The sequence below is a fragment of the Tachyglossus aculeatus genome, chromosome 16, assembly GCF_015852505.1.
Source record: "Tachyglossus aculeatus isolate mTacAcu1 chromosome 16, mTacAcu1.pri, whole genome shotgun sequence".
NCBI classification, from domain to species: domain Eukaryota; kingdom Metazoa; phylum Chordata; class Mammalia; order Monotremata; family Tachyglossidae; genus Tachyglossus; species Tachyglossus aculeatus.
Window position 1 is genome coordinate 50,552,052 of NC_052081.1, and position 22,449 is coordinate 50,574,500.

The window sequence follows — 22,449 nt, forward strand, 5'->3', positions numbered from 1 at the left end:
CATGAGGCCGGCTGGACCCGGCACGGACTAGCCGCTCGCTCGCCCGCCCCGGTCATGGAGCCGGAACCCGGCCGCCAGGGCACCGAAGCCACCGCGTCCGAGCCACGTCCCCGACAGCGGCTTCCCCGGGGCGGGGACGAGGCCCCGGCCAGCGGCTCGCCCTCGGCCCTGCCCCAGGGCAGCCCTGCCGCCTCCCCAGGACAGCCACTGCCCAACCCTCCGCCCCCCGGGCCCTTCCCCGGGCCCTCCCCGCTGTCCCGGGAGGGGGCTCAGGAGCAGCCCGGCCCCCAGCTCCCGCCCCCGCCCCCGCCCCCGCCCGGCCCCGCGTTCATGGCTCCCGGCGCCCCGGCGGGGCCGGCCTGGCCGCTGGTGGACCCGGCGAGGCCGGAGGGCTCGGGCTCCTTTCCGCACGGCCAGCTGCTCCCTGCTCGCCCGCCGCTCCTGCCCGCCGGGGACCCGCCGGCCCTGCCGAAGGCCTTCGTGCCTCGCCCGGCGCAGGCCGGCCCCCGGGCCCCCGAGGACGGGCCCCGCAAGGAGAAGAAGCCCCCGAAGCCCGGCAAGTACATCTGCCAGTACTGCAGCCGGCCGTGCGCCAAGCCCAGCGTCCTGCAGAAGCACATCCGCTCGCACACCGGGGAGCGGCCCTACCCCTGCGGCCCCTGCGGCTTCTCCTTCAAGACCAAGAGCAACCTCTACAAGCACCGCAAGTCCCACGCCCACCGGATCAAGGCGGGGCTGGCCGCGGGCGCCGGGATGCACCCGCTGGACGCGGAGGCGGAGCGGGCCGGAGGGGAGGACCTGGAGGAGCCCTCGGAGGGGGAGAGCAGTGACTCGGAGGAGGAGGCGGCGGCGGCGGCGGGGGTGGCCGACCCCGCCACGCGGCCCGGACCCCGCTTCCCGCCCGCGGGCCTGCGAGGCGGGCCCCAGGTCCACGCCCGCGAGGCCCAGCCCCCCGAGGGCGGCGCCCCGGGCGGGGAGGTCCCCGCGGAGCCCCCGCCGGCGGCCCCCAGGCCCGAGGACACCCACTCCATCAAGCAGAAGCTGGCGTTGCGCCTGAGCGAGCGCAAGAAGGCCGTGGACGAGCAGGTGGTGTTCCTGAGCCCCGGCAGCAAGGGCAGCACGGAGTCGGGCTACTTCTCCCGCTCCGAGAGCGCCGAGCAGCAGCAGACGCCGCAGCTCAGCCCGCCCGGCGCCAGCGCCAGCGCCAAGTCCTACGCCGAGATCATCTTTGGCAAGTGCGGGCGCATGGGCCAGCGGGGGCCGGCCGGGCTGGCGGGGGGTCCGGCCCCCGCCCCCGGGGCCGTCGACGACAAACCGGGCTTGGGGCCGCCGCCGCCGCCGCCCCTCTCGGTGCCGCGCACCCAGGTGATCGAGCACATCACCAAGCTCATCACCATCAACGAGGCGGTGGTGGACACGAGCGCCATCGACAGCGTCAAGCCCCGGCGCAGCTCGCTGTCCCGGCGCGGCAGCCTGGAGGCCCCGAAGCCCGGCGCCCTCCGAGCCGCCCCGAAGCCCGAGCCGCTCCCGCCGCTGCCCTCGCCGCTTCCCCCGCACGGCCACCCCGAGGCCGCCCCGCTCCTCCGCAGCCACTCGCTGCCCTCGGCCGGCTGCCCCCGCAGCGTCCCGCACGCCTTCCGCGGCAGTTACTCCTTCGACGACCGCGTCGCGGCCTCGAGCGCTCCGCGCCGCGGCTCCTTCTCCCACCCGCGCACGCTCAAGCGGCAGCCCGCCTTCGAGCTGCCCCCGGGCGGGGAGTCGGGCCCGGAGGAAACGGGCGGCGGAGGAGGGCCGGGGAGCAGCGGCGGAGGACCCGGGACCAGCGGCGGCAGCGGCGGCGGCGGCGAGCCCGGGGGCGATGGCGAGCCGGGGGGCGACGGTGGCGGGCCGGCCGGAGGCGAGGGAGCCCGCAGAAGCCGCAGGGGCGGGCGCGCGCGGGGGCTGCCCCACCAGTGCCACGTCTGCGGCGCCCGCTACAAGAAGAAGGACAACTTCAAGGCCCATAAGAAATACTACTGCCCGGAGCTGCCGCCGCCGCCGCCCCGGCCGCCGGCCGCCCCCGGCTTCCCAGACCCCGTCGGCCGGCCGTCGGGGCCACCGCCACGGCCGGGCGCCGCCCCGGAGCTCGTCCCGCTGCGGAAGCGCCGCAAGGAGAAGAGCCTGGGCGACGAAGAGGACCCCCACGTCGCGCCCCGCTTCCAGCTGGCGCAGCTTCACCCCGCGGGGATCGGGCCCGGCAGCGCCTTCGCCCGGCCCGCGCCCTCCGCCTCGGCCCCCGCCCCGGCCCCGGCCCCCGCCCCCGGTCCGGCCCGCGCCCCGGCCGAGCCCGGGCCGCCGGAGCCCGGCCGGGACCGCCGGCCCGCGGCCAAAGAGATCTCGGTCATCCAGCACACCCGCTCCTTCGAGAAGGCCGAGGCGCCCGAGCGTCCGGCCGCGGGGGAGGGCGCCGAGCGGCCGGCCGCGAGCCTCGGCCCGCAGCCCCGGCTGGTCCGGCAGCCGCACATCCAGGTCCCCGAGATCCTGGTGACCGAAGAGGAGCCCGAGCGGCCGGCGCGCGCGCCCGAGCCCCCGCCCCCGCCCCCCGCCCCGGACCCCGAGCGGCCCGAGCGGCCCGACCGCCCGGCCGAGGAGTTCCAGTGGCCCCAGAGGAGTCAGACGCTGGCGCAGCTGCCCGCCGAGAAGCTGCCGCCCAAGAAGAAACGGCTGCGCCTGGCCGAGCTGGCGCAGTCCTCGGGCGAGTCCAGCTTCGAGTCCGGCTCCCTGCCGCGTAGCCCCAGCCAGGAGAGCAGCGTGTCCCACGGCTCCAGCCGCTCGGCCTCCTTCGAGCGGGACGAGCCCCCCGAGGGCGCCCCCAAGCCCTTCGGCTCCCACATGCTCACCGTGCCCGGCCCGCAGCCCCCGCGGTCCCTGCCCCCGGCCCCCGCGCGGGAGATGCGGCGGTCGGCCTCCGAGCAGACCCCCGACACCGCCCACACGTCCCGGGTGGCCGAGGCGCGCAGCAAGTCGTTTGACTACGGGAGCCTGTCGGCGGCGGGGTCGGGCGGGGGGGGGCCCCGGGCCCCCGGAGCGGCGCAGGGGCCTCCTGGTGCGCCAGGCGCCCCTGAGCCAGCCGCCCGAGCCCGAGCCCGAAGCCGCCGTCCCCCGCGGCCGCCCCGACGCCGAGGCCCCTAAGCCGCCGCCGCCTCCTCCGCCGCCTCCTCCTCCGCGCGACGAGCCCTACCCGCCGCCTCCGGGCCCCCTCTTCTCCTTCCGGCCCCTCGGCCCGCAGCCGGGCCCGCCGGTGGGGCTCTTCTCCGCCCCGGCCGCTTCCGACCTCCTCTCCGCCCCCTACCCGCTGGCCCCGCTGGGCCCCGCCCTGTTCCCGCCCCCGCCCCCGCTTCTGCACCCCGGGCCCCTCCCGCTGCCCCATGTGCCCCAGCTTCTGCCCCCCAACGCCGGGGCCGCCTTCCAAGCGCCGCCGCCCGCCCCCCACCCGTTACTGCCCGGAACCGGCGACCCCGGCTCCTCGCCCTTCCCTCCGGGGTTCTTCCTGCCTCTCCCGGGCCCCTTTACCCTCCGGCTGCCCGGAGACGCCGGCAGCCCCCCGCCTCCGCCCCCGCCGCCGCCGCCGCCCCCGAGGAAACCCAGCCCGCCCTCTCCGGTGGGGGCCGGGACGCTGCCCCCCGGGGCCGCAACCAGCTGGCAGCACGTCGGAGGCCGGCCTGGCAGCCCCCCGGGGTCGGGCCCGGGGCCGCCGGGTAGACTGATCCCCCCGGGCCTCGCGGGGCCCCTGGCCGTCCCCGTCCGGGCCCAGGCCAGCGTGCCGAACTACGGGAGCGTCGTGTACACCACTCTGTCCCAGAGCCGGGCGCCGCGGGGCCTGGTCCTGGGCGGCCCGGGCCCTGGGCTCCGGCTCCCAGCGGCCGGCCTCGGCCCAGGCGGTGGTGGCGGCGGCGGGGCCCTGCCGGGGAGGGTGGCCGGCCCCGGGCTGGATCCGGTCCCGGCCTCGTTCCTGCGGGTGCCCGAGCGGAGATGCCCCGCCACCCAGCCGCCGGGAGCCGTCCTGGGTCCGGAGCCCGGTCCGGCCTCCGTGGGGGGCAGCAAGCGCCTGCTGTCGCCGGCCGGCAGCCTGGAGCTGGACCTGGAGCTGGACGCCGAGGCCCGGCAGCAGAAGCGAGTGAAGGAGGAGGGCGCCGGGGTCGGGGCCCAGGCGATGCTGGGGCCTCCCGAGCCGGGCGGCGGCGGCGGCGACATCGGGTCGCGGCCGGGAACGGCCGCTCTGGAGGAGGGCCGGGACCCGAGCCGAGGGGCCTCCGACCGGCCCCCGCCCCTTCCCCCGCCCGACCCGGCGGACCCCGGCCCGTTCGAGAGGGAGGCGCCGCTCCGCCCACAAGAGTCCTCGGGGACAGCCGAGCCCCCACGGCCGAGCCCGCCCGGCTCCCTGCCCCCGGCCGGCTCCCTACCGGCCCCGGCCCCCGCCCCCGCCTCGCCGGCCCCTCCCGGTCCCTCGGGCCCCGGCGCCGAGGAAAGGGCCTGGCCCCCGGGGCTGCACACCGCCACGAGCGTCTGCTGGTGCTACTTGGACCGCGCTCTGCCGAGCCCCTCGCCGCGGGCCTCGCGGCGGGCCTCGCTCTCTGCCGCCTGGTGCATCGGCCTGTACAGCCCCAACCCGCCCGGGGTGTCCACAAGGACGGCGCTGGCCCTCCTGCGCTCCCGCCAGGTGCGGACCCGGGAACTCTACACCACCGCCAACACACCCCAGGGAGAGGCCCCTCTGCGCCTCCCGGACAGCTCCCCGACACCCAAGGTGACCGAGGTAAGGCTCTTTACCGCTTTCCCCTACAGCCTCCCCCACCACCTTCGGGGCCCTGTTTACTGGGGCCAGCTGCAGCCCTAATCGCAGCCAGAGCCCCAGCCCTTTCCCCTGGGGAAAGGGCAATCAATCAATCAATCGTATTTATTGAGCGCTTACTGTGTGCAGAGCACTGTACTAAGCGCTTGGGAAGTACAGGTTGGCAACATATAGAAACAGTCCCTACCCAACAGTGGGCTCACAGTCTAAAAGGGGGAGACAGAGAACAAAAGGTTCAGCGAACGTCCACCCTCTCTCCCTCCTATCTCCGCTCTCTGGTCTGTGGACTAATCAGTCACTCAGTCAACCAATGGTATTTATTGAGCGCTTACTATATGCCGAGCACCACACTAAGCGCTTGGGAGAGTACGGTAGAGCACCGCAGAGTTGGGAGACAAGTTCCCTACCCACCTACTCCTTACGGTTTAAGAGTGGGAGACATATTAAAGTAAATTACCGATTGGGCATAAATGCCGTGGGGCCGAGGGTTGGGGGGGGCATATCAAGAGATGTCTGGTGATTACAGATCCACGTGCCTAGGCGACACAGAAGGGAGAGGGAACAGGAGAAATGAGGGCTTAGTTGGGGAAAGCTTCGCTCAGTCAATCGGCCAATGGTATTTATTGAGCACTTATTATGTGCAGAGCACTGTAGTAGGCGCTTGGGAGAGTGCAGTCCAGCAGAGTAGGCAGACATGTTCCCTGACCACAGGGAGTTTACAGTCCAGAGGGGGAGGCAGACACTAATAGAAATCAATAATTTATAATACTTAAGTGCTGTGGGGTTGAGGGTAGGGTGAATATCAAATGCCCGAAGGTCACAGATCCAAGTGCATTTATGACGCAGAAGGGAGAGGGAGCCGGTCTTGGAGGAGGTGCAATATGGTAAGGTTTTGAAGGTGGGGAGAATGATGGTCCATCAGATGTAATAATAATAATTATTATGGTCCTTGTTAAGTGCTGACTATGTGCCAAACTCTGTTCTAAGCCCTGGGGTGGATACAAGTTTATCAGGTTGCACACAGTCCCTGCTCCACATGGGGCTCACTGTCTCAATCCCCATTTTACAGATGAGGTAACTGAGGCACAGAGAAGTGAAGTGACTTGCCCACGGTCACACAGCAGACAAGTGGCGGAGCCGGGATTAGAATCCACTACCTTCTGACTCCCAGGCCCATGCTCTAGCCACTACGCCATGCTGCTTCTCTATGGAGATATGGAGGGGGAGGGAGTTCCAGGCCAGAAGGAGCCCGCAGGCAAGGGGTCAACGGCGGGATAGATGAGCTCAAGGTACAGTGAGTAGTCGATCATGACCAGCTTCCAGCCAGAGGGAATCTCCTCTTGGCCTCTTCCATCCCACTTCTCGGTACCCAGTCTTGCCTGGGGTTTTCCCCACCCACCCCACAGACAGACTAGTTTCTGTCTGGCTTCTTGTCACACAGAGGGGCGGCCTAATAATAACTGTGGTGTATTTTATGTGCCAAATACTGTGCCCTGCGCTGGGGTAGATCCCATGCTGTCAGATCGGTTACACCTTCTGTCCCACATGGGACTCAGAGTTCGAGGGGGTGGCGGGGGGAGAAGTATTTAGTATCCGTCTTACGGATGAGGGAACTGAGGCCTTGCCAAAGGTCACTGAGTCAGCAAGTGGCAGAGCCAGGATTCAAACCCAGATGTCCTGATTTCCAGACCTGTGCTCTTTCCACTAGGTCATGCTGCTGCTCAGCTGGGCCTGGGGTCCTCTCACTCTTAGCCTGGCCCTGACCCCACTAACCTGTTCACCTCACCCATTTTGCCTTCTCCAACCCACCCTGCCCTCTGCCCCTCTCCATCCCCGACGCCAATCCCAGCCTCGACCTCATAGCCTTGAAGTGGCTGGGGCTTGGTGCCCGGTTGGCTGGAGGGTGTCGTGTGATTATTCGTCTCAGCCCACCATGCCCCCTCCCATCCCCCACCATTCCCATCACCAGCTGAACCCCAAACGCACAGCTCCAGGTGGCCTGCGAGTCCCATGCTCTGGGCACCAGCCAGTGGTCTTCCTTGATGGGACTGTGGCCCCAAGACGGAAATGGGAAAGTGTGGCTTCCATATGAGGGTCACGGGCAGCATAGTCCCCTGTGTTTCTCGCCTAGGCCCTGGGAGAGGGGACAATTTTACCTTCAAGGACCTGGGTCCCAGGGAGTGGGACCACCCCTTCCTGGGCCCCCAGAGTCCCATCCCTTGGCTAACTCCTGCCGTGAATGCTCCTCTGCCTCCACCGCCCCCCCCCGACTGATAAACTGCTTTCTCCCACCCCCACCCCTCCCCACCCTTGATACTCTGGCTTCGTGGCCTCTACCTTAGTCACGGTGGCTCTGCTCTCCCCGGGTAGGTGCACCTACCATCTGGTGGGCCCCGGCAAGGCGGGGTCACAGAGGAGGAGGAGGAAGAGAAGAGGGGGAAGGCGGAGGTCACCGTCGCGTCTGTCACCACGAGTGGTGACCCCGTGAGGATCAAGATCTTCGAAGGAGGGTGAGTGTCTCTGTCGCCCACCTTGGCCAGCCATGGTGGCCCGGGGCAGCTGGGGGAGGTGCCGGTGAGGCCTGGTGCCCCGGCGGCCATGGTGGAGGGTTCAGTTTGGCCTAGCGGAAAGGACATGGGCCAGAGAGAGAAGCTGGGTTCTAATCTTGACTCCGCCACTTACCTGATGTGTGACCTTGGACGAGTCACTTAACTTCTGTGGGCCTCAGTTCCCTCATCTGCATAATAGGGAGTCAACGCCTGTTCTCCCTCCTACTTAAACTGTGAGCCCCATGTGGGACTTGATTATCTTGAATCTTCTCCAGTGCTTGGTACACAGATTGGTGTATAGTAAGAGCTCGCGAATACGTCAATTTTTTTTTATTATTATTGTTATTACTCCACCACAGACTGAAAGACACTCCTGACCCTGGCTTCCTGTAGGGTCCAGAGGTCATTCAGTCAATAGTATATACCGAGCGTCCTCTGTGTGCAGAGCACCGAACGAAGCGCTTGAGTGAGTACAACAGAGTTAGTAGGCCCAATTCTTGCCCTAAAAGAGTTTAGTGTCTGGTGTGGGAGATGGACATTGAGATCGATTACAGTCAGGAGAAACAAGAAAAAGGTGATAGGTATGAGAGTTGGTGTGTAAGGAGGTCAGACAGAAGCACTTCGGGAAATTGTGAGTGCACAAAGGTTTAGGTGGCACGCTGATGCTGAATGGGTAGTCTGGGGCAGTCTGGGGGAAATTGGAGTGCCCATTTTTGATTCCACTGTGGTTGGGAGCCTCCTTTCCCAGCAGGCTCTGTTCCTGCTATTGAAGCTTGTTCCACGCTGAGACAGGCTCAACCAGGCCCTGCCAAGGCCAGGTTTTCTTGGGCCTGCCAACCCGGTCCTCAGCAGGGAGTAAAAACACATTGGCCTGGAGGATACCCCGCCTCCAACTGGGTCAGCCGTTGCTCCTAGGGTTCCTGTCCTCCCACAGCAGGCGCTCAGCAGCCCTTGCTGCAGGAGAGGGGTATTGTCCACTGGAGCCAAATCAGTCAGCCGATCAGTGGCTGGACACCTAATGAGTACCTACTGCCCATGAAGCACTATACTAAAGGCTGGAGAGAATTCTCTGGTGTCAAGACACGTGGTCCCTGCCCTCCAGGAGCCTCCATTCTAATTGTGCAGATAGGCAGAGACCAAAGTTTTCTAAAAATTTAGGGAGCATGAAGGAGATCATGGGTACACTACTAGTAGTAGTAGAAGTAGTAGTGGCAGTGGTGGTATTTATTAAGCACTTACTGTGCAAAAAGTAGTGTGTTAAGCAGCAGGAAAAATACATAGATGAGTTAGACCTGGTCCCTCGCCCTCCAGGGGCTCACATTCTGAAAATAAACTGGGGAAGGGTTTGGCGACAGACGGGCTAGGAAAGGTGAAATAATAGGAATTCAAAACAACATCAAAGATGACATAAAAGCGTAGAGTACAACAAGTTTGGTGGCTGTCAAGACTGTGGCACAACTGTGTGGGATAAGTGGCTCAATTCAGAATCAGATGTAAACAGACGAACACGCCGGCCACCAAAAATGGGGACCGAAGGTCAGCTGCGGCGGCCCGCGACAACCCACCTGAGTTTGCCGGTGTTGGCAGAGGGGCCGGCCATAGGGTCGGGACCTGGCCTGGCCCTGGTGCTTTCTCTCACCGACCCTCACTGTGGACCGCTGCCCAGCTGTGCTGGCTGAACCCTGTGGTCTTGGGCTCCCTCCCTTGCAGCGGGCCACAGATCGGGAGCTGGCCCAGATAGGTCTCTGACCATCCTTCTGAGTCTGGAGGTATGACCGGTCTCTCTGGTGGCTGCCCGTGGTGTGGGTGGAAGGGGGAGCTGGTGGGGGGGGGGGGATGGGAGGGGGTGCGTGCAGTCCTGACCCGGCAGAGTGGAGTAGTGGGCCCACTGTGGACTGCAGAGGCACCCTTCCCTGCATGTGCCATCCATATGAGGGCATTACATTACACTGCTCTCAGACCACCCTGTGGGAACCTAGCGTCATGTGATGACGTCATCCATGACGTTTTGCCCCAGACCGGAAGAGCGTCTCTTTCTGCAGTTGCCCCTCGACCGAACCCCAGATTTCCCCCGCCAGGCCCATCCCGCGAAGGGGCAGACGGTGTCCGCGCCACCGCCCCCTCCGGCGGTTGCTGACATCACCTGCCGTTCTTAGCTGGTGCGGCCTTGAGGGTCCGAGCAGCCCGGTCTTCTCTCCCGCCCACCTAGGCGCCGTGTGGCTCCCCAACCCTTCCAGCGGCTCCTACGCCCTCCTTTTCCCCCGCTTCCCTTAGCTTCCCTTCTCCCTCTCCCACTTCGCTTCTCTCCCCGCTCCCTCCGCCCCACCTGCCCCTTCCTCCCGGACCCCTCCTCAGATCCCCCGCTGTCTCTCCCCGTGCTCCGTTTCCCTTCTCGGTGTCCTCCTCCCGACTACCGCGCTCCCCCGGCTCTGCCCCGGCACGCGTCCTGGAGAGCGCAGAGCGTCCGCGGGCCAGAAGCGTCGGGGCGTCCCGGACCCCGGACCCTGGACCCTGGACCCTTGACCCTTGACCCTTCCTCCTGGCTTTCTCGGGCGGCTGCGACACGCCCGTTGCCCGCTAGGCGGCGTCGCTGTTCTCATTCCCGAGGAGCGGGTGGGCATCGGGTCGGACGTCAGGGGGCGCTTTGGGCCGTGGTTCCCGGCGCCCTGTCCGGGCTCGGGGTCCCGCTCAGCCCCGCCAAGTGCCTGGGTCCGACCGGAGGACCGGGCACCTGCCGGGGTCTCTGCACCCAGGCAGCGGACCGGGGAATTTCTCTGGCCTCCCTCCGCCTCGGTTTCTCTCGTCCCGGCCTCCCCTGCCGCGGCCTCCCCTCGCCTCGGCCTCCCCCGGAATCGGTCTGTCTCCGCCGCGTTGGCAGTTTCTCCCGAACGCTGTCTTTACCCCCACCCCGAAATAGTTCGAGGCAAACGTGTCAGTCTACCTGCCGCCGTCGGTGAGCAGAGAGCCCATCGGCTTTGGGTTCGAGTGTGACAAGTGTCAAGGGGCCAGCCTTCTCGGCTTTCACCCCTGGGCCTCCATCACTGCCCCTGAAACCAGCCGTCTGCCACCCGTGGGGAGAAGTGGAGATCGGAAATAGGGGCTCAGTCCATTGCTGACACCACTGTCCAGAACGTAGGTGAACCCACTGTCTGATCCATCACCGATCCCCCAGCTGCCCGGCCTATCATCAGCCTCTCTTCCCGGCCCATCGCTGACCCCTCTATCCGGTCTGTCGCTGAGCCCTCAGTCTGGTCCGCCACCTACCCCTCTGCCCGGTCCATTGCTGACCTCACGTCTGGTCTGTCGTCAACCTCACGTATGGTCCGTCACCGACCTCCCCGTCTGATCACTCGAGAATCTCACTATCCCTATCCCATCCATTGTACGGTTTCCTATTCTGGTGGGGGCCGGGAAGCAGCAGGTCACAGCTGGAGTTACACACCCACGCCCCGAGGTAAGCTTCGCCAGCAGTGGCATCTTCGAACAATGAAGGAGAGCACTCTCTGTGTAGCCCGGCCCTAAGTGTGCATACATATGTAAAGGGGTTGGAATTTTGAGCACCTAATTCTAGGAGTAATTGTTGGGCTTTATTATCTTTTTATATGGGAAATTGGACTTCCAGCTGGGTTGCAGTTTGCTCGGGATTTCCACGGCCCCGTGAGGGGTTGCAGAGACACCGGCGACTGAGGGACTCACTCCGTGACAACCCCTGGGGGTGACTGGGGCAACGGTGGGACGTGATCTCTGGCTCTGTGGCCAGTCCCAAGGTGGGCAGCACCTTGGTCTGGAGCTGGGCAAGGGGCTGGAAGAGTGATTGGCTTGTAAAGAAGTTAGTGATAATGGACCAAGCATCTAGTGGCCAAGCCTTGAGGGACATGACGGGGAGCTAAGGGGGCTGTTGGCTGGTGTCCCTCAGGGGGCAGTCAGTCACCTGCTGACCCAGCCTGGCTCTGGGAGGGAAAGTATGGGCAAAGTGCTGACCGGGGTCTCTCGGAGAATTCGGCACTGCTCCAAAGAGGATGTCGGGGTGTGGAGTGGATTGGAGCGGGAAAGCCAAACGCCCCAGCCCCGGGGGCCAAGAATAGCCGGGAAGAGAGTATGAAATGGCCCACCCCCTGGAGCGTGTAGAGGGAGAGACACCGAGGCACCAAGGTACCCTGGGAAAGAGGGTCCGGGGGTGCACGGGGTGGGCACCGTGAGGTCTGTTTAGGTTCTGTCAAGTTCCTTACCAGGGATCCCCTGATGCTGCACCTCCGGGCCCCTCCAGCCAGCCACCGTCCTCAGCCCGCAGCCCGTTCAGCCACACAGAAACAGGGCAGGTCAATTATACCGAGGGGTAGGCCCGGGGAGACGGATAGCGTCTGCCACCTGGAAAAGCTGCTGTGTGCGGGCGGGTGTTTGCCTGTTGGTGGGTGGCCATGCGCGGGCCCCAGAACTGGGGCCCTGGCCTCTCGGGGGATCTGGGCCAAGAACTAGGGGTGGGGTTGGACCGCTGTTTGTTCACCACTGCCCCTTGCTAAGTGCTTGGGAAAGTCCAATGCAACGGAATTGGTAGATGTGATTCCTACCCACAAGGAGTTTATAATTTATAGGGAAAGACAGACATGAAAGTACAGTAGGAATAGGGCATAGAGTAGAGGAGCCCAAGCGCCTGTTCTCCCCCAACTGCCAGTCTCCAGCCCAACACCCCCCACCCCGCACCATCCAGCTCCCAAATGCTCCCTCAGCCACCAGCTCCCGATCCATCACTCAATCGGTTATCTTTATTGAGTGCTTACTATGGGCAGAGCACTGTACTAAGCACTTGGGAGAGTACTACAGAATTAGCATCACACCCTTCTCCCCAGGCACCAGCTCCCAACCCCTTCCCACAGACACCAGCTCCCCGCCCCTTCCCCCAGCCTCCAGTCCCACCCCTGTGCCCCAGTTGCCAGCCTCTATCCCTACCCACCTAAACCCATCCCCAGAGGTGGAGGTGGATGATGGGATTGGTGATGAGGGTGTGGTGACTCTGTAGGCATACGGAGGATGTGGGCCAGCCCTCCGTGGTCCCCACATCTCATCTGACTCCCAAGCCCCACAGTCTCTCGGGAACAGCCTGGACACAGAAACCTAGTCTATGGTTTTTGTCTGATCTGCCAGTCACGGCGGGGTGGGCAGGAAGGAGTGTGCTGGGAAGACTAGTGGTGCCCAAAGAGGCCATGGCAGAGCCAGGGGGGAGCCATAATAATGATAATAATAACGATGGCATTTGTTAAGCGCTTACTATGTGTGAAGCACTGTTCTAAGTGCGAGGGAGATAGTATTTGTGGTGTGGTGCTGGGGAGAGTGGTGGTGTAGGCAGAGGGGGCGGGGACTGAAGTGAGGGAGACTGTAGAATTAGGGAGTGGCGGCGGCGCTGAAGGGACAGTGGTAGTGCTGAGGGGGCTGTTTGATTTGGGGGGGGGGGGCATGTGGAGAAGGTCCAGGACCCCAGAACATCCCAGTCCAGGGTGGCCTTCTGTGCTACCGCGTTGTCACCTTTCTGCCAGACCTTCCCTGGCTTCGCTCTCACAGCTGGACCCAATTGCCACCACTATTCTCACAGGTGGACTCAGAGGCACTGACCTCCACTGCCCCTACAGCTGCCAATCCCAGGGGCTCTGGCCTCCGCCGCCCCCATAGCTGGCAATCCCAGGGATTGGCCCACCAGCTCAACAGTTGGACCCAGTGGCACCAGTCCCATGGCCTTCACAGCTGGCAACCCCAGGGACCAGCCCGACTGTCCCCCACGTGGAGAGTTTAATGCTTTTTTTCTCCCCCGCAGGGGCTGGGGGCCGTTGGCCCCCGTGGGCCCCTGTTGGCAGCAACTTTGGACCTGCAAATGGTGGCCACCAGCCTGGTGGCCCGGGGACCCGACATGCAGATTGAAACTGGGGACATGGGGGATTCTTGGCAGTGGATCCTTCCTCTCTTTTACCCCGACCGCTGTCACTCGTAGGTACAAATCAAACGAGGACTATGTGTACGTCCGCGGGCGCGGCCGAGGGAAGTATGTGTGTGAGGAGTGTGGCGTGCGCTGCAAGAAGCCCAGCATGCTGAGGAAACACATCCACAGCCACAGTGATGCCCGGCCCTTTGTCTGCGACCACTGTAACTTTGCCTTTAAAACCAAAGGTAAGAGCCAGTTGGGCAGGCGGAGGGGCCCGGCTCATGGCTCCACTGGAAGATGCTTCTTAACCCCCTGCCCCCCTCCTTCTCAACTTCCTCTTCATCTCCTCACTTCCTCCTGCATGTCTCCTTCCTCTCCCAGTGCTATGACCCCCCACCCCCCGCCCCATCCCTCCCTAACACTGGCCCTGGCTCCCACCCTGGCCCTCACCTTATCCCACCAATGCCTTATCTACTGCCTCTCCACCAACACCTGTCCCCCGTTCCCCCCAACACTCCAACCCTTTCTCCCAACTCTCCGTCCCCTTTCCTCACAACACCCTTTCCCCGCAATGCCCCATCCCCTTCACCCCAAACATCCCGCCCCCTTCCCCCTAATGCCCTGTCTCCCTCTTTCTCCACTGCCCTTTCCCTCCAACCCCAATGGCCTGTCCTTCTCCTCCCCAGGGTTCTCTCCCCCTCCTCCCCTAATGCTCTGTCCCTCTCTTCCCCTACCACCCTGCCTACCTTTCCCCCCAATTCCCCATCTGCTTCTTCCCCCAATGCCCTGTCCTCCTCCTCCTCCCTCAGCAATGTGCCATTCCCCTCCTCCCCCAATGTCTTGTCTTCTTCCACACACGAGGTCCATTCCCTCTCCGTACTCTCCACCTCATCCTTTCTGTCCATCTCTCTTCCTCCATCCTTCCTCCCTGCCACCTTACCCCGTCTTTCTAAACCTTGCCTCTCCCATCCTCCTCCCCTCTTCCTCCCTCCCTCCCCTCCTAGCACCCACCCAAGGATTTCCATGCACCTGTCACATTAAAAAAACAAAAACCTGCTTCAGGTCAGTTAGTTCTCCAGTGATCTCAGCTGGCCACAGTGCCATTGTCATCAGCCAGGGGTTTAGTCCCCCTTGGCCCGGGAGCTTGGGGGAGGATCCAGGAGACCCCCTTCACAGCCTTTGCTCTTTCTTGGCCTGCCCATCTGTCCCTTTCTGCCTGCATCTCTCCACCTGCCACCACCCGGAACTTCAGATGATTCTTTTTCCTGCCAGAGGAAGTCTCGCTTCTGGAAAAGCACCCTGCTAACAGCCCCGTCCTCCCCCAACACACCATTTTTTCCTGATGGCAGGTGCCCTCCCTGTCCAGCCTCAGGACTCTCCATGTCCCCATGCCTACCCGCTTTTCCCCCTGCCTCCCTGCTGCTTCCCTCAGCATCACCCAAGGAAGAAGGCACAGGACCCCTACTGGTGGCTGTAGTTCTATCAGGCCCTCCCTCTGGACAGGCAGTCGGGGGCCCACTGGGCCAGGAGTCGTGCTCATTGTGGGGTTTCCCCTGGTACGGGTGTGTGATCCTTCCTGGACAAGGGGCTGGGATGCAGACCCCTAGCTCTCCTCCACCAGGGATAACAGACAAAATATCTCATACTCAGGCTAGTGGTGGAGTCTAGTAGGAAATCAAATCATGACTGCTGTCAGGGCAGGACGGTTGAAGTAGACCTGCTGTCAGAGAAGGATGGTTAGTAAGGTTGGAGCAGTTGGGGGCAGGTTGAGCCGGCGTGGGGCAGTCAGGACGGGGTGGAAGGATCTGGATGGAACGGTCGGGACTGAAAGCTTGGGGTGGGATCATTAGGTTGGGACTAATGGTGTGTGTTTGTGTGTGTGTGTGGTGGGGATGGTCGGGATTGAACTAGACTGTCAGTGTGGGCCGGGCAGATGGGAAGGCTGGAGCTGAATGGTCAGGGTCGGTCAGGGTGGGCCGGTCGAATGGGAAGGGTGGAGTGGAATGGTCAGGGTGGCTGGTCGGGAGTGGGGGGCAGTCGGTTGGGAAGGTTAGAGCGGAATGGTCAGTGTGGCTGGCTAGGGTGGGCCAGTTAGATGGGAAGGTCGGAACTGAACGGTTTAGCAGGGACGGATGGGGTGGCCGGTTGAGGTAAAGGTGGACGGGGTTGAATTGGAGAGTCTGGATGGCCAGGGATGTCCACATGGCACCAGTGCCAGTTGGAATGAACAGACTGTCCTTATTCCACCCCTGCAGCACAGCTTCCCCCTCCCTATTGGACCCTGTGCTCTGGAGTCAGGCAGGCTCTGCTCTGCCCAAAGCCTTTGCCAGGCCTTGTGCTGTGCTCTTGTCCTTGTCCTTGTCCTTGTCCTTGTGCTCTCTCTTTCTTTCTCTCTTTCTCGTTCAGGTCTTCTACACAGCTCCCCTCTGTTACCACCTCCTCCCTCGGGACAGACCTGGCTCTCTGACCCCTGATCCCCAGCTCCTGCAGGCTCATTACTCCACCCCCTCCCCTTGTCAGGAGGGCTGTTCAGTCAGGCCCTGCCCGAGGATTTGCCAAATGCTGTGGCTCTGTGACCCGTCCTGGGCCTTGCCAAGCAGTGTCACTCCGAGGGGTCCCCCCCACCACTTCCTTCTACCCCAGGGGGAGGGTCACCCTGGGTTCGGGCAGCAGCTAGAGTTGGGCAGCTGACCAGGGCCTGGGGATCTGTTCCAGCCACTGGGGCCCTGGTGGTCCACTCCCACTGGGGGCAGAGGACAGATATGGGAGTCGGGCACCATGCACTACCGGGAGTCCTCCTTGTGAAGGGAGCCCCACAAAGCCAAAAAGGAGGGGACTGCAAGGGGATTCTTCTCCAGCAGAAACAGACACCAGCATCCTGTACACCCCGGCCCCAGCCCTAACCTCCACCCTCCTCCAAGCTGTGTTTAGGAAGTGTGCAGGCGGGGGACTGGAGAACACTGCCTGAGATCAAAGGGGAGGAGAGTGAGGAGACAGGGGTGATGGGGTAGACGTGGGAGCCCGTTGCCGTAGAAAGGTGGTGAAGGGGCAGAGAGGGGAGGGGAGAGGAGGGTTGAGAAGCAACATGGACTAGCAGAAGGAACACAGGACTGGGAGTCAGGAGGCCTGGGTTCTAATTCTGGATCCACCACTCACCTGCTGGGTGCCCTTGGATGTCACTTAACGTCTCTGTGTCTAAGGTTCTTCACCTGTCAAATGAAGATTACATACCTCTCCTCTCTTCCCTGTAAACTGGTGAGACGTGTGTGGGACAGGTTCTGTGATGGATCTGATTATCCTGTATCTACCCTAGAATTTAGCACAGTGCTTGGCACATAGGAAGCAGTTAAATACCACAATAATGACTTTCCTAGCACTTGGTGGCTGAGGCCTCAGATCGACTCCCTGCTGTGGCTGCCCCTTGGGTGAGGGGGGGTGGAGGAGTGAGGACTCTGTTGCTGAGTCCTGGAAAGAGGGGCCAGGGTCTCCTAGGTCTTCTGGGCCCTGAACCCAGTGCTGCTGGCTCAACTGTGGGGACTTTGCTGGCCCCTTCTGTGTGATGATCCCTCTGAATGGGCAGGGCAGGGGGTCAGCCATTCTGGGTGCCCACTGCCCTCATTTACCCTTCCCCAAGTCTGCCCCACCTCCTGAAGAGTCATCCCAGAGGGGCCGAGAAGCCTCCACAGAGGTCTCCTCCCCCGGGGCGGAGGGGCCGAGGGGCTGACCCACCTGGCCGCAAGCTGTTGGCGTCCCCGAGAAGCCCCGGTCCTCACGGGTCCATCCTCTGTCTGGCTTCCTTGCAGGGAATCTGACTAAGCACATGAAGTCCAAGGCTCACGGCAAAAAGTGTCAGGAGCTGGGGGTGTTGGTGGAGCTGGAAGCTGAAGAAGGTACCTGCCGGGGTCTGGGGGTCGGGGGCTGTCAGTGGAGGTGGAAGCTAAAGGAGGTACTGTGGGGGGCGGCGGGGTTTTTTGGTGTCAGTCAGTCGTATTTATCGAGCATTTACCGAGTGCTGAGAAGTGCATTATGCGCTTGGGAGAGTACGATATAACAATTAACAGACATCTGCCTTGGGGGCAGAGAGCATTGGTGGAGCCCGAAGCTGAAGAAGATACCTGCCCTGCCCGAGGCGGTGGGAGGCAGGAGCAGTCATGTTGGGGAGGCTTGGCCCACTCAGGCTTGGTGGTGGAGCGGCCCAGCCGGCAATTGGCATGGAACTAGTGGACAGCAGTTAGCTGGTGGGCACCCAGCAGTGAGTCCCAGGGATTTCTGGTTAAATCCAGGGTGGGGTTGGAGTGAACAGGCCTGGATCAGCCTTGCTGGGACTTTAGACCCTGGTGCAACTGTGAACTTTGACCCTGGTGTGACTGTGTCCCAGGAGCCAGCGAGGACCCACTCCAGGATGCTGAGGGGAGGCCAGGGCTCCAAGTTTCTGATCTGGAGGACTCGGACGTGGAACCGGATGCGGAGGATGAGGAGGAGGAAGAGGAAGAGGGCGAGGAGGAGGAAGAAGAGGAGGAAGAGGAACCTTCTGCTCTGCTCCCAGAATTACCCCACCCCTACCCTCCCTCAGGCTCCCCACCAAGGCCCACTCCACCCCACCAGGCCGTGCTCTCGCCTCAAGGAAGCAGCAGTGAAGCTGCGGCCCCTCACAGGCCCCCGGGCGCCCGCAGGCCGGGCCCGACGTCCGAGTCCCCGGCCTCGGCCCACTGCGGCTCCAGTCCCTGCCGCCCGGCACGGAGGACACCGGACCCGCCCACGCTCCCTCAAAGACCCGCCACCAAAAATCACCCTCCACCCCGGTGCGAGGCCCAGCCCGGGGAGGCACCTGCTGGGTGCCCTTTGCCACGTCTCCAGACGCTTCCCCTGCCCCAAAGCCCCGCGAGCCCGGGGCCCCTGCCCCTGCAGGGAGGGCTCTGTCCCCAGCAGCCCCCAGGCCCTGGAGGAGCTGGCTTCCTCGACCCTGGAGCCACAGTCCCAGCCTCCGGCTGTGTCGAGCGATGGTCTGCCCTGCCCTTGCCTACGCCCCTACCTCACTGGCACCTCGGTCGGACTCCGGGCACCGGCTGGCTCAGGCCGCTGCCACCGGTGAGTTCCAATGTTTTCCAGCCCAGCCCCTCCCCCGGGGGGTTTCTGGGGTCGAGTTAGTTTGTAGCGAGCAGAGCTCAACGCTTGGAGTGCAGGTGGGGTGGGTCCGGGAGGGGCAGGATAGGTACAATTCCTGTCCTCGATGGACTGCCTGCCCCGTGGACAGACGGGACGCGCACACATACACACACACTCACACAGAGCTGGGGACATGGAAGGTGGACCGGGACCCCTACCCCTCAATCAATCGGTGATATATATGGAGCACCTGGGAGAGGACAATAATAATAATCATAAGAATGATAGCATTTATTAAGCGCTTACTATGTGCAGAGCACTGTTCTAAGCGCTGGGGAGGTTACAGGGTGATCAGGTTGTCCCACGGGGAGGCTCACAGTCTTCATCCCCATTTTACAGATGACGTAACTGAGGCCCAGAGAAGTTAAGTGGCTTGCCCAAAGTCACACAGCTGACATTTGCCGGAGCTGGGGTTTGAACCCATGACCTCTGACTCCGAAGCCGGTGCTCTTTCCACTGAGCCACGCTGCTTCCCCTGTAGAGTTAGTGGACCCCGTCTCTGCTCCGAAGGAGCTTCCCGGCTAGTGGGGATTGCAGGTAGGGGTTAGCAAGTATACGTACATGCTGGCTGTAGGGGTGGGGTCGGAGCCGGACCGTTTAGGGGGTTGGAGTCGGCCCTGCCCTCGACGGAGTCGGGGCTCGACGCAACGCCCCGCTCTCATCCCACACGTGTCTGTTTCTCTTCTCAGCTTCCACGGCCCGAACCCAGGAGCCCCACCCGGACCCCGGAACCCCCGACCTCTGTCACCCCCGACCCCATGGCGGCCCTCCACGACCCCGCGGCGGCCCTCCACGACCTCCCGGCCGCCTGCCACGATCCCCCGGCCGCCTGCCACGATCCCCCGGCCGCCTGCCACGACCCCCCGGCCGCCCTGCGCGGACCCCCGAGCGTCTATAGCCACCTGCCCCCGCACTCGCGGCCGCCGCGCGCTCTGGTCGCCCGCGGGCTGCGGGGCCTCCTCCCGCCGGGCCCAGGGTCCTGGTCCGAGGCCGCCGCTGCCGCTGCGCCCTCCCCGCAGACGCTGAGGACCAGTGGGCGTGAGGAGGACGGACCCGGCCCCCGCCTCGCGCCCCCCGCCGCCCAGGCCCCCCCCGTCCCGGCCCCCGGGGTGGGCGGGGAAGGGCCCTGTGGCCCCCGCAGCCCTTACCCACCCGCGCCCCTCCCTGCGGCCCCGGCCCCAAGCGGGGCCGCCCCTCCCTGCGAAGCGGGGGACCCTGTGCGGGGCGCGGGGTACCGGGGCCCGGAGGAAACGTGAGCCCCGGTGGGAGACGGACGGACCTTCCCCCTCCCTACGGGCTCCGCGTGACCCCCGCAGCCCCCGCGTGTCCGCGCCCGCCTCGTCGCCCCGCGGGGCTCCCACGCAGGCGGCCGCCGTTCCCGGTGCCTTGTTCGCGGGGAGAGGGTCGGGGGGTCGGGTCGCCAAGGTTTTCTAGTTTTTCGGGGGGAAAGGAGGGGGCGGGAGGAGGGGGAGCGTCCCCGCTCCCAGGCAGGACGCTGCACTGAAAACAAACAGACAACCCTTTTTTTACACTGATTAAACATCTCACAGGTTCCTCTGTGCCACCTGTCCATGTGTCCGGCTGCTTCGCTGCCCTGGGTACCAGCTCTGCCCGGCAGGCAGTGCCCCGGGACGCTACGATTTTGCTCCTAGCTCCAGACTTCTTCCACCTCGTACTCCTCACCGCCCTTTCCCTTACTCCACTCCCAAACCTTTGCCCTTTTCCCCCTCCCTCCCCGTCCCACCCCCCCCCGCCCTTCGCTTTCTCTGCTCCCCGTCCCCCTCTCATCTTGCTCCTCAGTCGTCCCTCCCCTGCCCCTCCCGACCCCTTCTTCGCCCTTCCCACGCCCTCCTCCCTCCCGTCCGGCCCCTTCTCCCCGGCTCCCATCTCCTCTTCCTACTCTCCTTCTCTCCCTTCCTCTCCTCGCCCTCTGCCCTTTCTCCTTTCGTCCCTCCTTGTCTCCTTTCGACCCCTCATCACCTGGTTTTTGGAGGCGTCTGTCCCATTCCACCCCCGCCCCCCCCCAGGCGGGCCACAGCCCACACAGAAGCGATGGGGAAGGGGCCCGTTTAGGTGCCTGACTTGGTGTCCTCCGCCTGCTACGGCCCGGAAACCCCTCCACCGCTGACCAACTGATCAACCAGTTGTATTGAATGAGCACTTAATTGTGTGCAGAACACTGTGCTAAGCTCTTAGGAGAGTAAACTAGTTAGTGCTTACGTGTGTGTGTGTGTGTGTGTGTGTGTGTGTGTGTGAAGACATTAAGAGAACCGGTCGGAGGAACAAGGGAACGATTAGGTCCATGTGTTAGTGCTAACCTAAGAGTATTTACAAGGCGTACAAGGCGTGTTAAGTGCCACAGGAAGTTGTGAAGCGGTGCAGAGCGCTGGAGAGACAGCAGTGGGGGAGATAAGCGACGGAGATGGAAATTAACCAGGGACGAGAGGAGATGTGATCTCACGAGAGCTTTGAATACCGAAAGAGCTGTGGTCTGCAGGATGTGAAGGGCCAGGGGAGAGCGGGGAAATACGAGATCGGCAGCTGGACGCAGACAGGCGCGAGATACAGAGAGAAGGTGAGGTCGGAAGGAGGGAGCAGTGCAAGTTCGGGGGAGTGGCAGGAAAATGTGGAACAGTAGGAGGGATAGTGCTGATAGAGAGCTAGGAAATTTGGCCGGATCACAGCTCCTGGGGTCATCACGGGCACTCGACCGCAGAGATGGGGGGTGAGGGACGGTTTGCCAGGAAGATAACGGTGGGAGAAATCCAACTCCACTAAGCGTACAGGGGGATGCACCCAACTCATTCAATCATTCAATCATATTTATTGAGCGCTTACTGTGTGCAAAGCAGTATAATAAGAGCTTGGGGGAGTGCCATATGACAACTAAAAGACACGTTCATGCCCACAACGAGCTTACAGTCTAGAAGCAGCATGGCCTAGTGGCAGGAGCACGGGCTTGGGAGTCAGAGGTCATGGGTTCTAATCCTGGCCTCGCCACTTGTCTGCTCTGTGACCTTGGGCAAGTAACTTCACTTCTCTGTGCCTCACTTACCCCACCTGTAAAATGGGGATTAAGACTGTGAGCCCCACGGGGAAATCTACCGTAGCGCTTAGAACAGTGTTTGGCACATAGTAAGCGCTTAACAAACACCATAATAATAATAATTATTATTATTAGAGGGAACCCCCCTCCCGATTCCCCCTTTCATCAACCCTCCGGACAGCCTGACTCCTTGCAGGATTTGGTCTGAGAACTGAGCTGGGGATTGGGTCAAAGGTTGGGGTCTAGGGGCCGGGGCGAATTGGAATTAAGTCTGGAATTTTGGTCAATGTGAGGTTTATGGGGTTCAGTCATGACGAGGATGATCGGGGTCCTGGGGCGAAGACGGCCTGAATCTGTCTCTCTATTGCCATCTGGCGGCCTCGCCCCAGCGGGAGGCCTCGCATACCTGCACCTTGTCCTCGGGACTGGAAGCGGACCCCTGCGGACCGCAAAACCCACGCCTGGGTGCATGTTGGACAGCCAGATGCGGGGCCCAGCTGGATTTGGATCCCAGTTCTGTCCCTTCCCTGTTGTGTGAATTATCTCCAACCCTAAGCCTTGTACTTGGATTTGCACCCTTTATTCGCCCCACTCTCACCACCACAACACTTATCTACGTATCCCATAACCCTAAACCTAACTCTAACCCTAACACTGCGAATCAGAGGACCTGCGTTCTAAACCCAGCTCCGTTCCTTGCCTGCTGTGTGACCTAACACTAACCCTAACCCCAGATTAAACTCCCTTTTTGGAGCCTCATGGCCCAGCCACTGGAAAGAACAACAAAAATATGGGTGCTGGCGAATGGGGGACTGCCTTCAAACTGTGAACCCCAGATTAGACTCCCCTTTAGGGTCTTCACGGTCCAGGTGCCAGGAGAGTGACAAAAATAAGTGTGCCAGCAAAATGTTGAGCTGACTTCATGCTATGACCCCTGATTTAAGTC

At 63.1% G+C, this 22,449-nt stretch overlaps 1 protein-coding gene across 1 annotated transcript in view; it reads left to right on the forward strand.

The window, feature by feature from the left end:
* Positions 1-54: 54 nt before the first annotated feature.
* Positions 55-22,449, forward strand: part of HIVEP3 (HIVEP zinc finger 3) — a 31,693-nt gene continuing 9,298 nt past the window's right edge. The window contains exons 1-10 of the mRNA XM_038758663.1: positions 55-3,023; positions 3,076-4,795; positions 7,202-7,341; positions 13,361-13,536; positions 17,095-17,181; positions 17,670-18,379; positions 19,147-19,275; positions 19,318-19,709; positions 19,774-19,882; positions 20,955-21,032. Of these exons, the coding sequence (XP_038614591.1) occupies positions 55-3,023; positions 3,076-4,795; positions 7,202-7,341; positions 13,361-13,536; positions 17,095-17,181; positions 17,670-18,379; positions 19,147-19,275; positions 19,318-19,709; positions 19,774-19,882; positions 20,955-21,032 (6,510 nt within the window). The remainder of the gene's footprint in view (positions 3,024-3,075; positions 4,796-7,201; positions 7,342-13,360; positions 13,537-17,094; positions 17,182-17,669; positions 18,380-19,146; positions 19,276-19,317; positions 19,710-19,773; positions 19,883-20,954; positions 21,033-22,449) is intronic.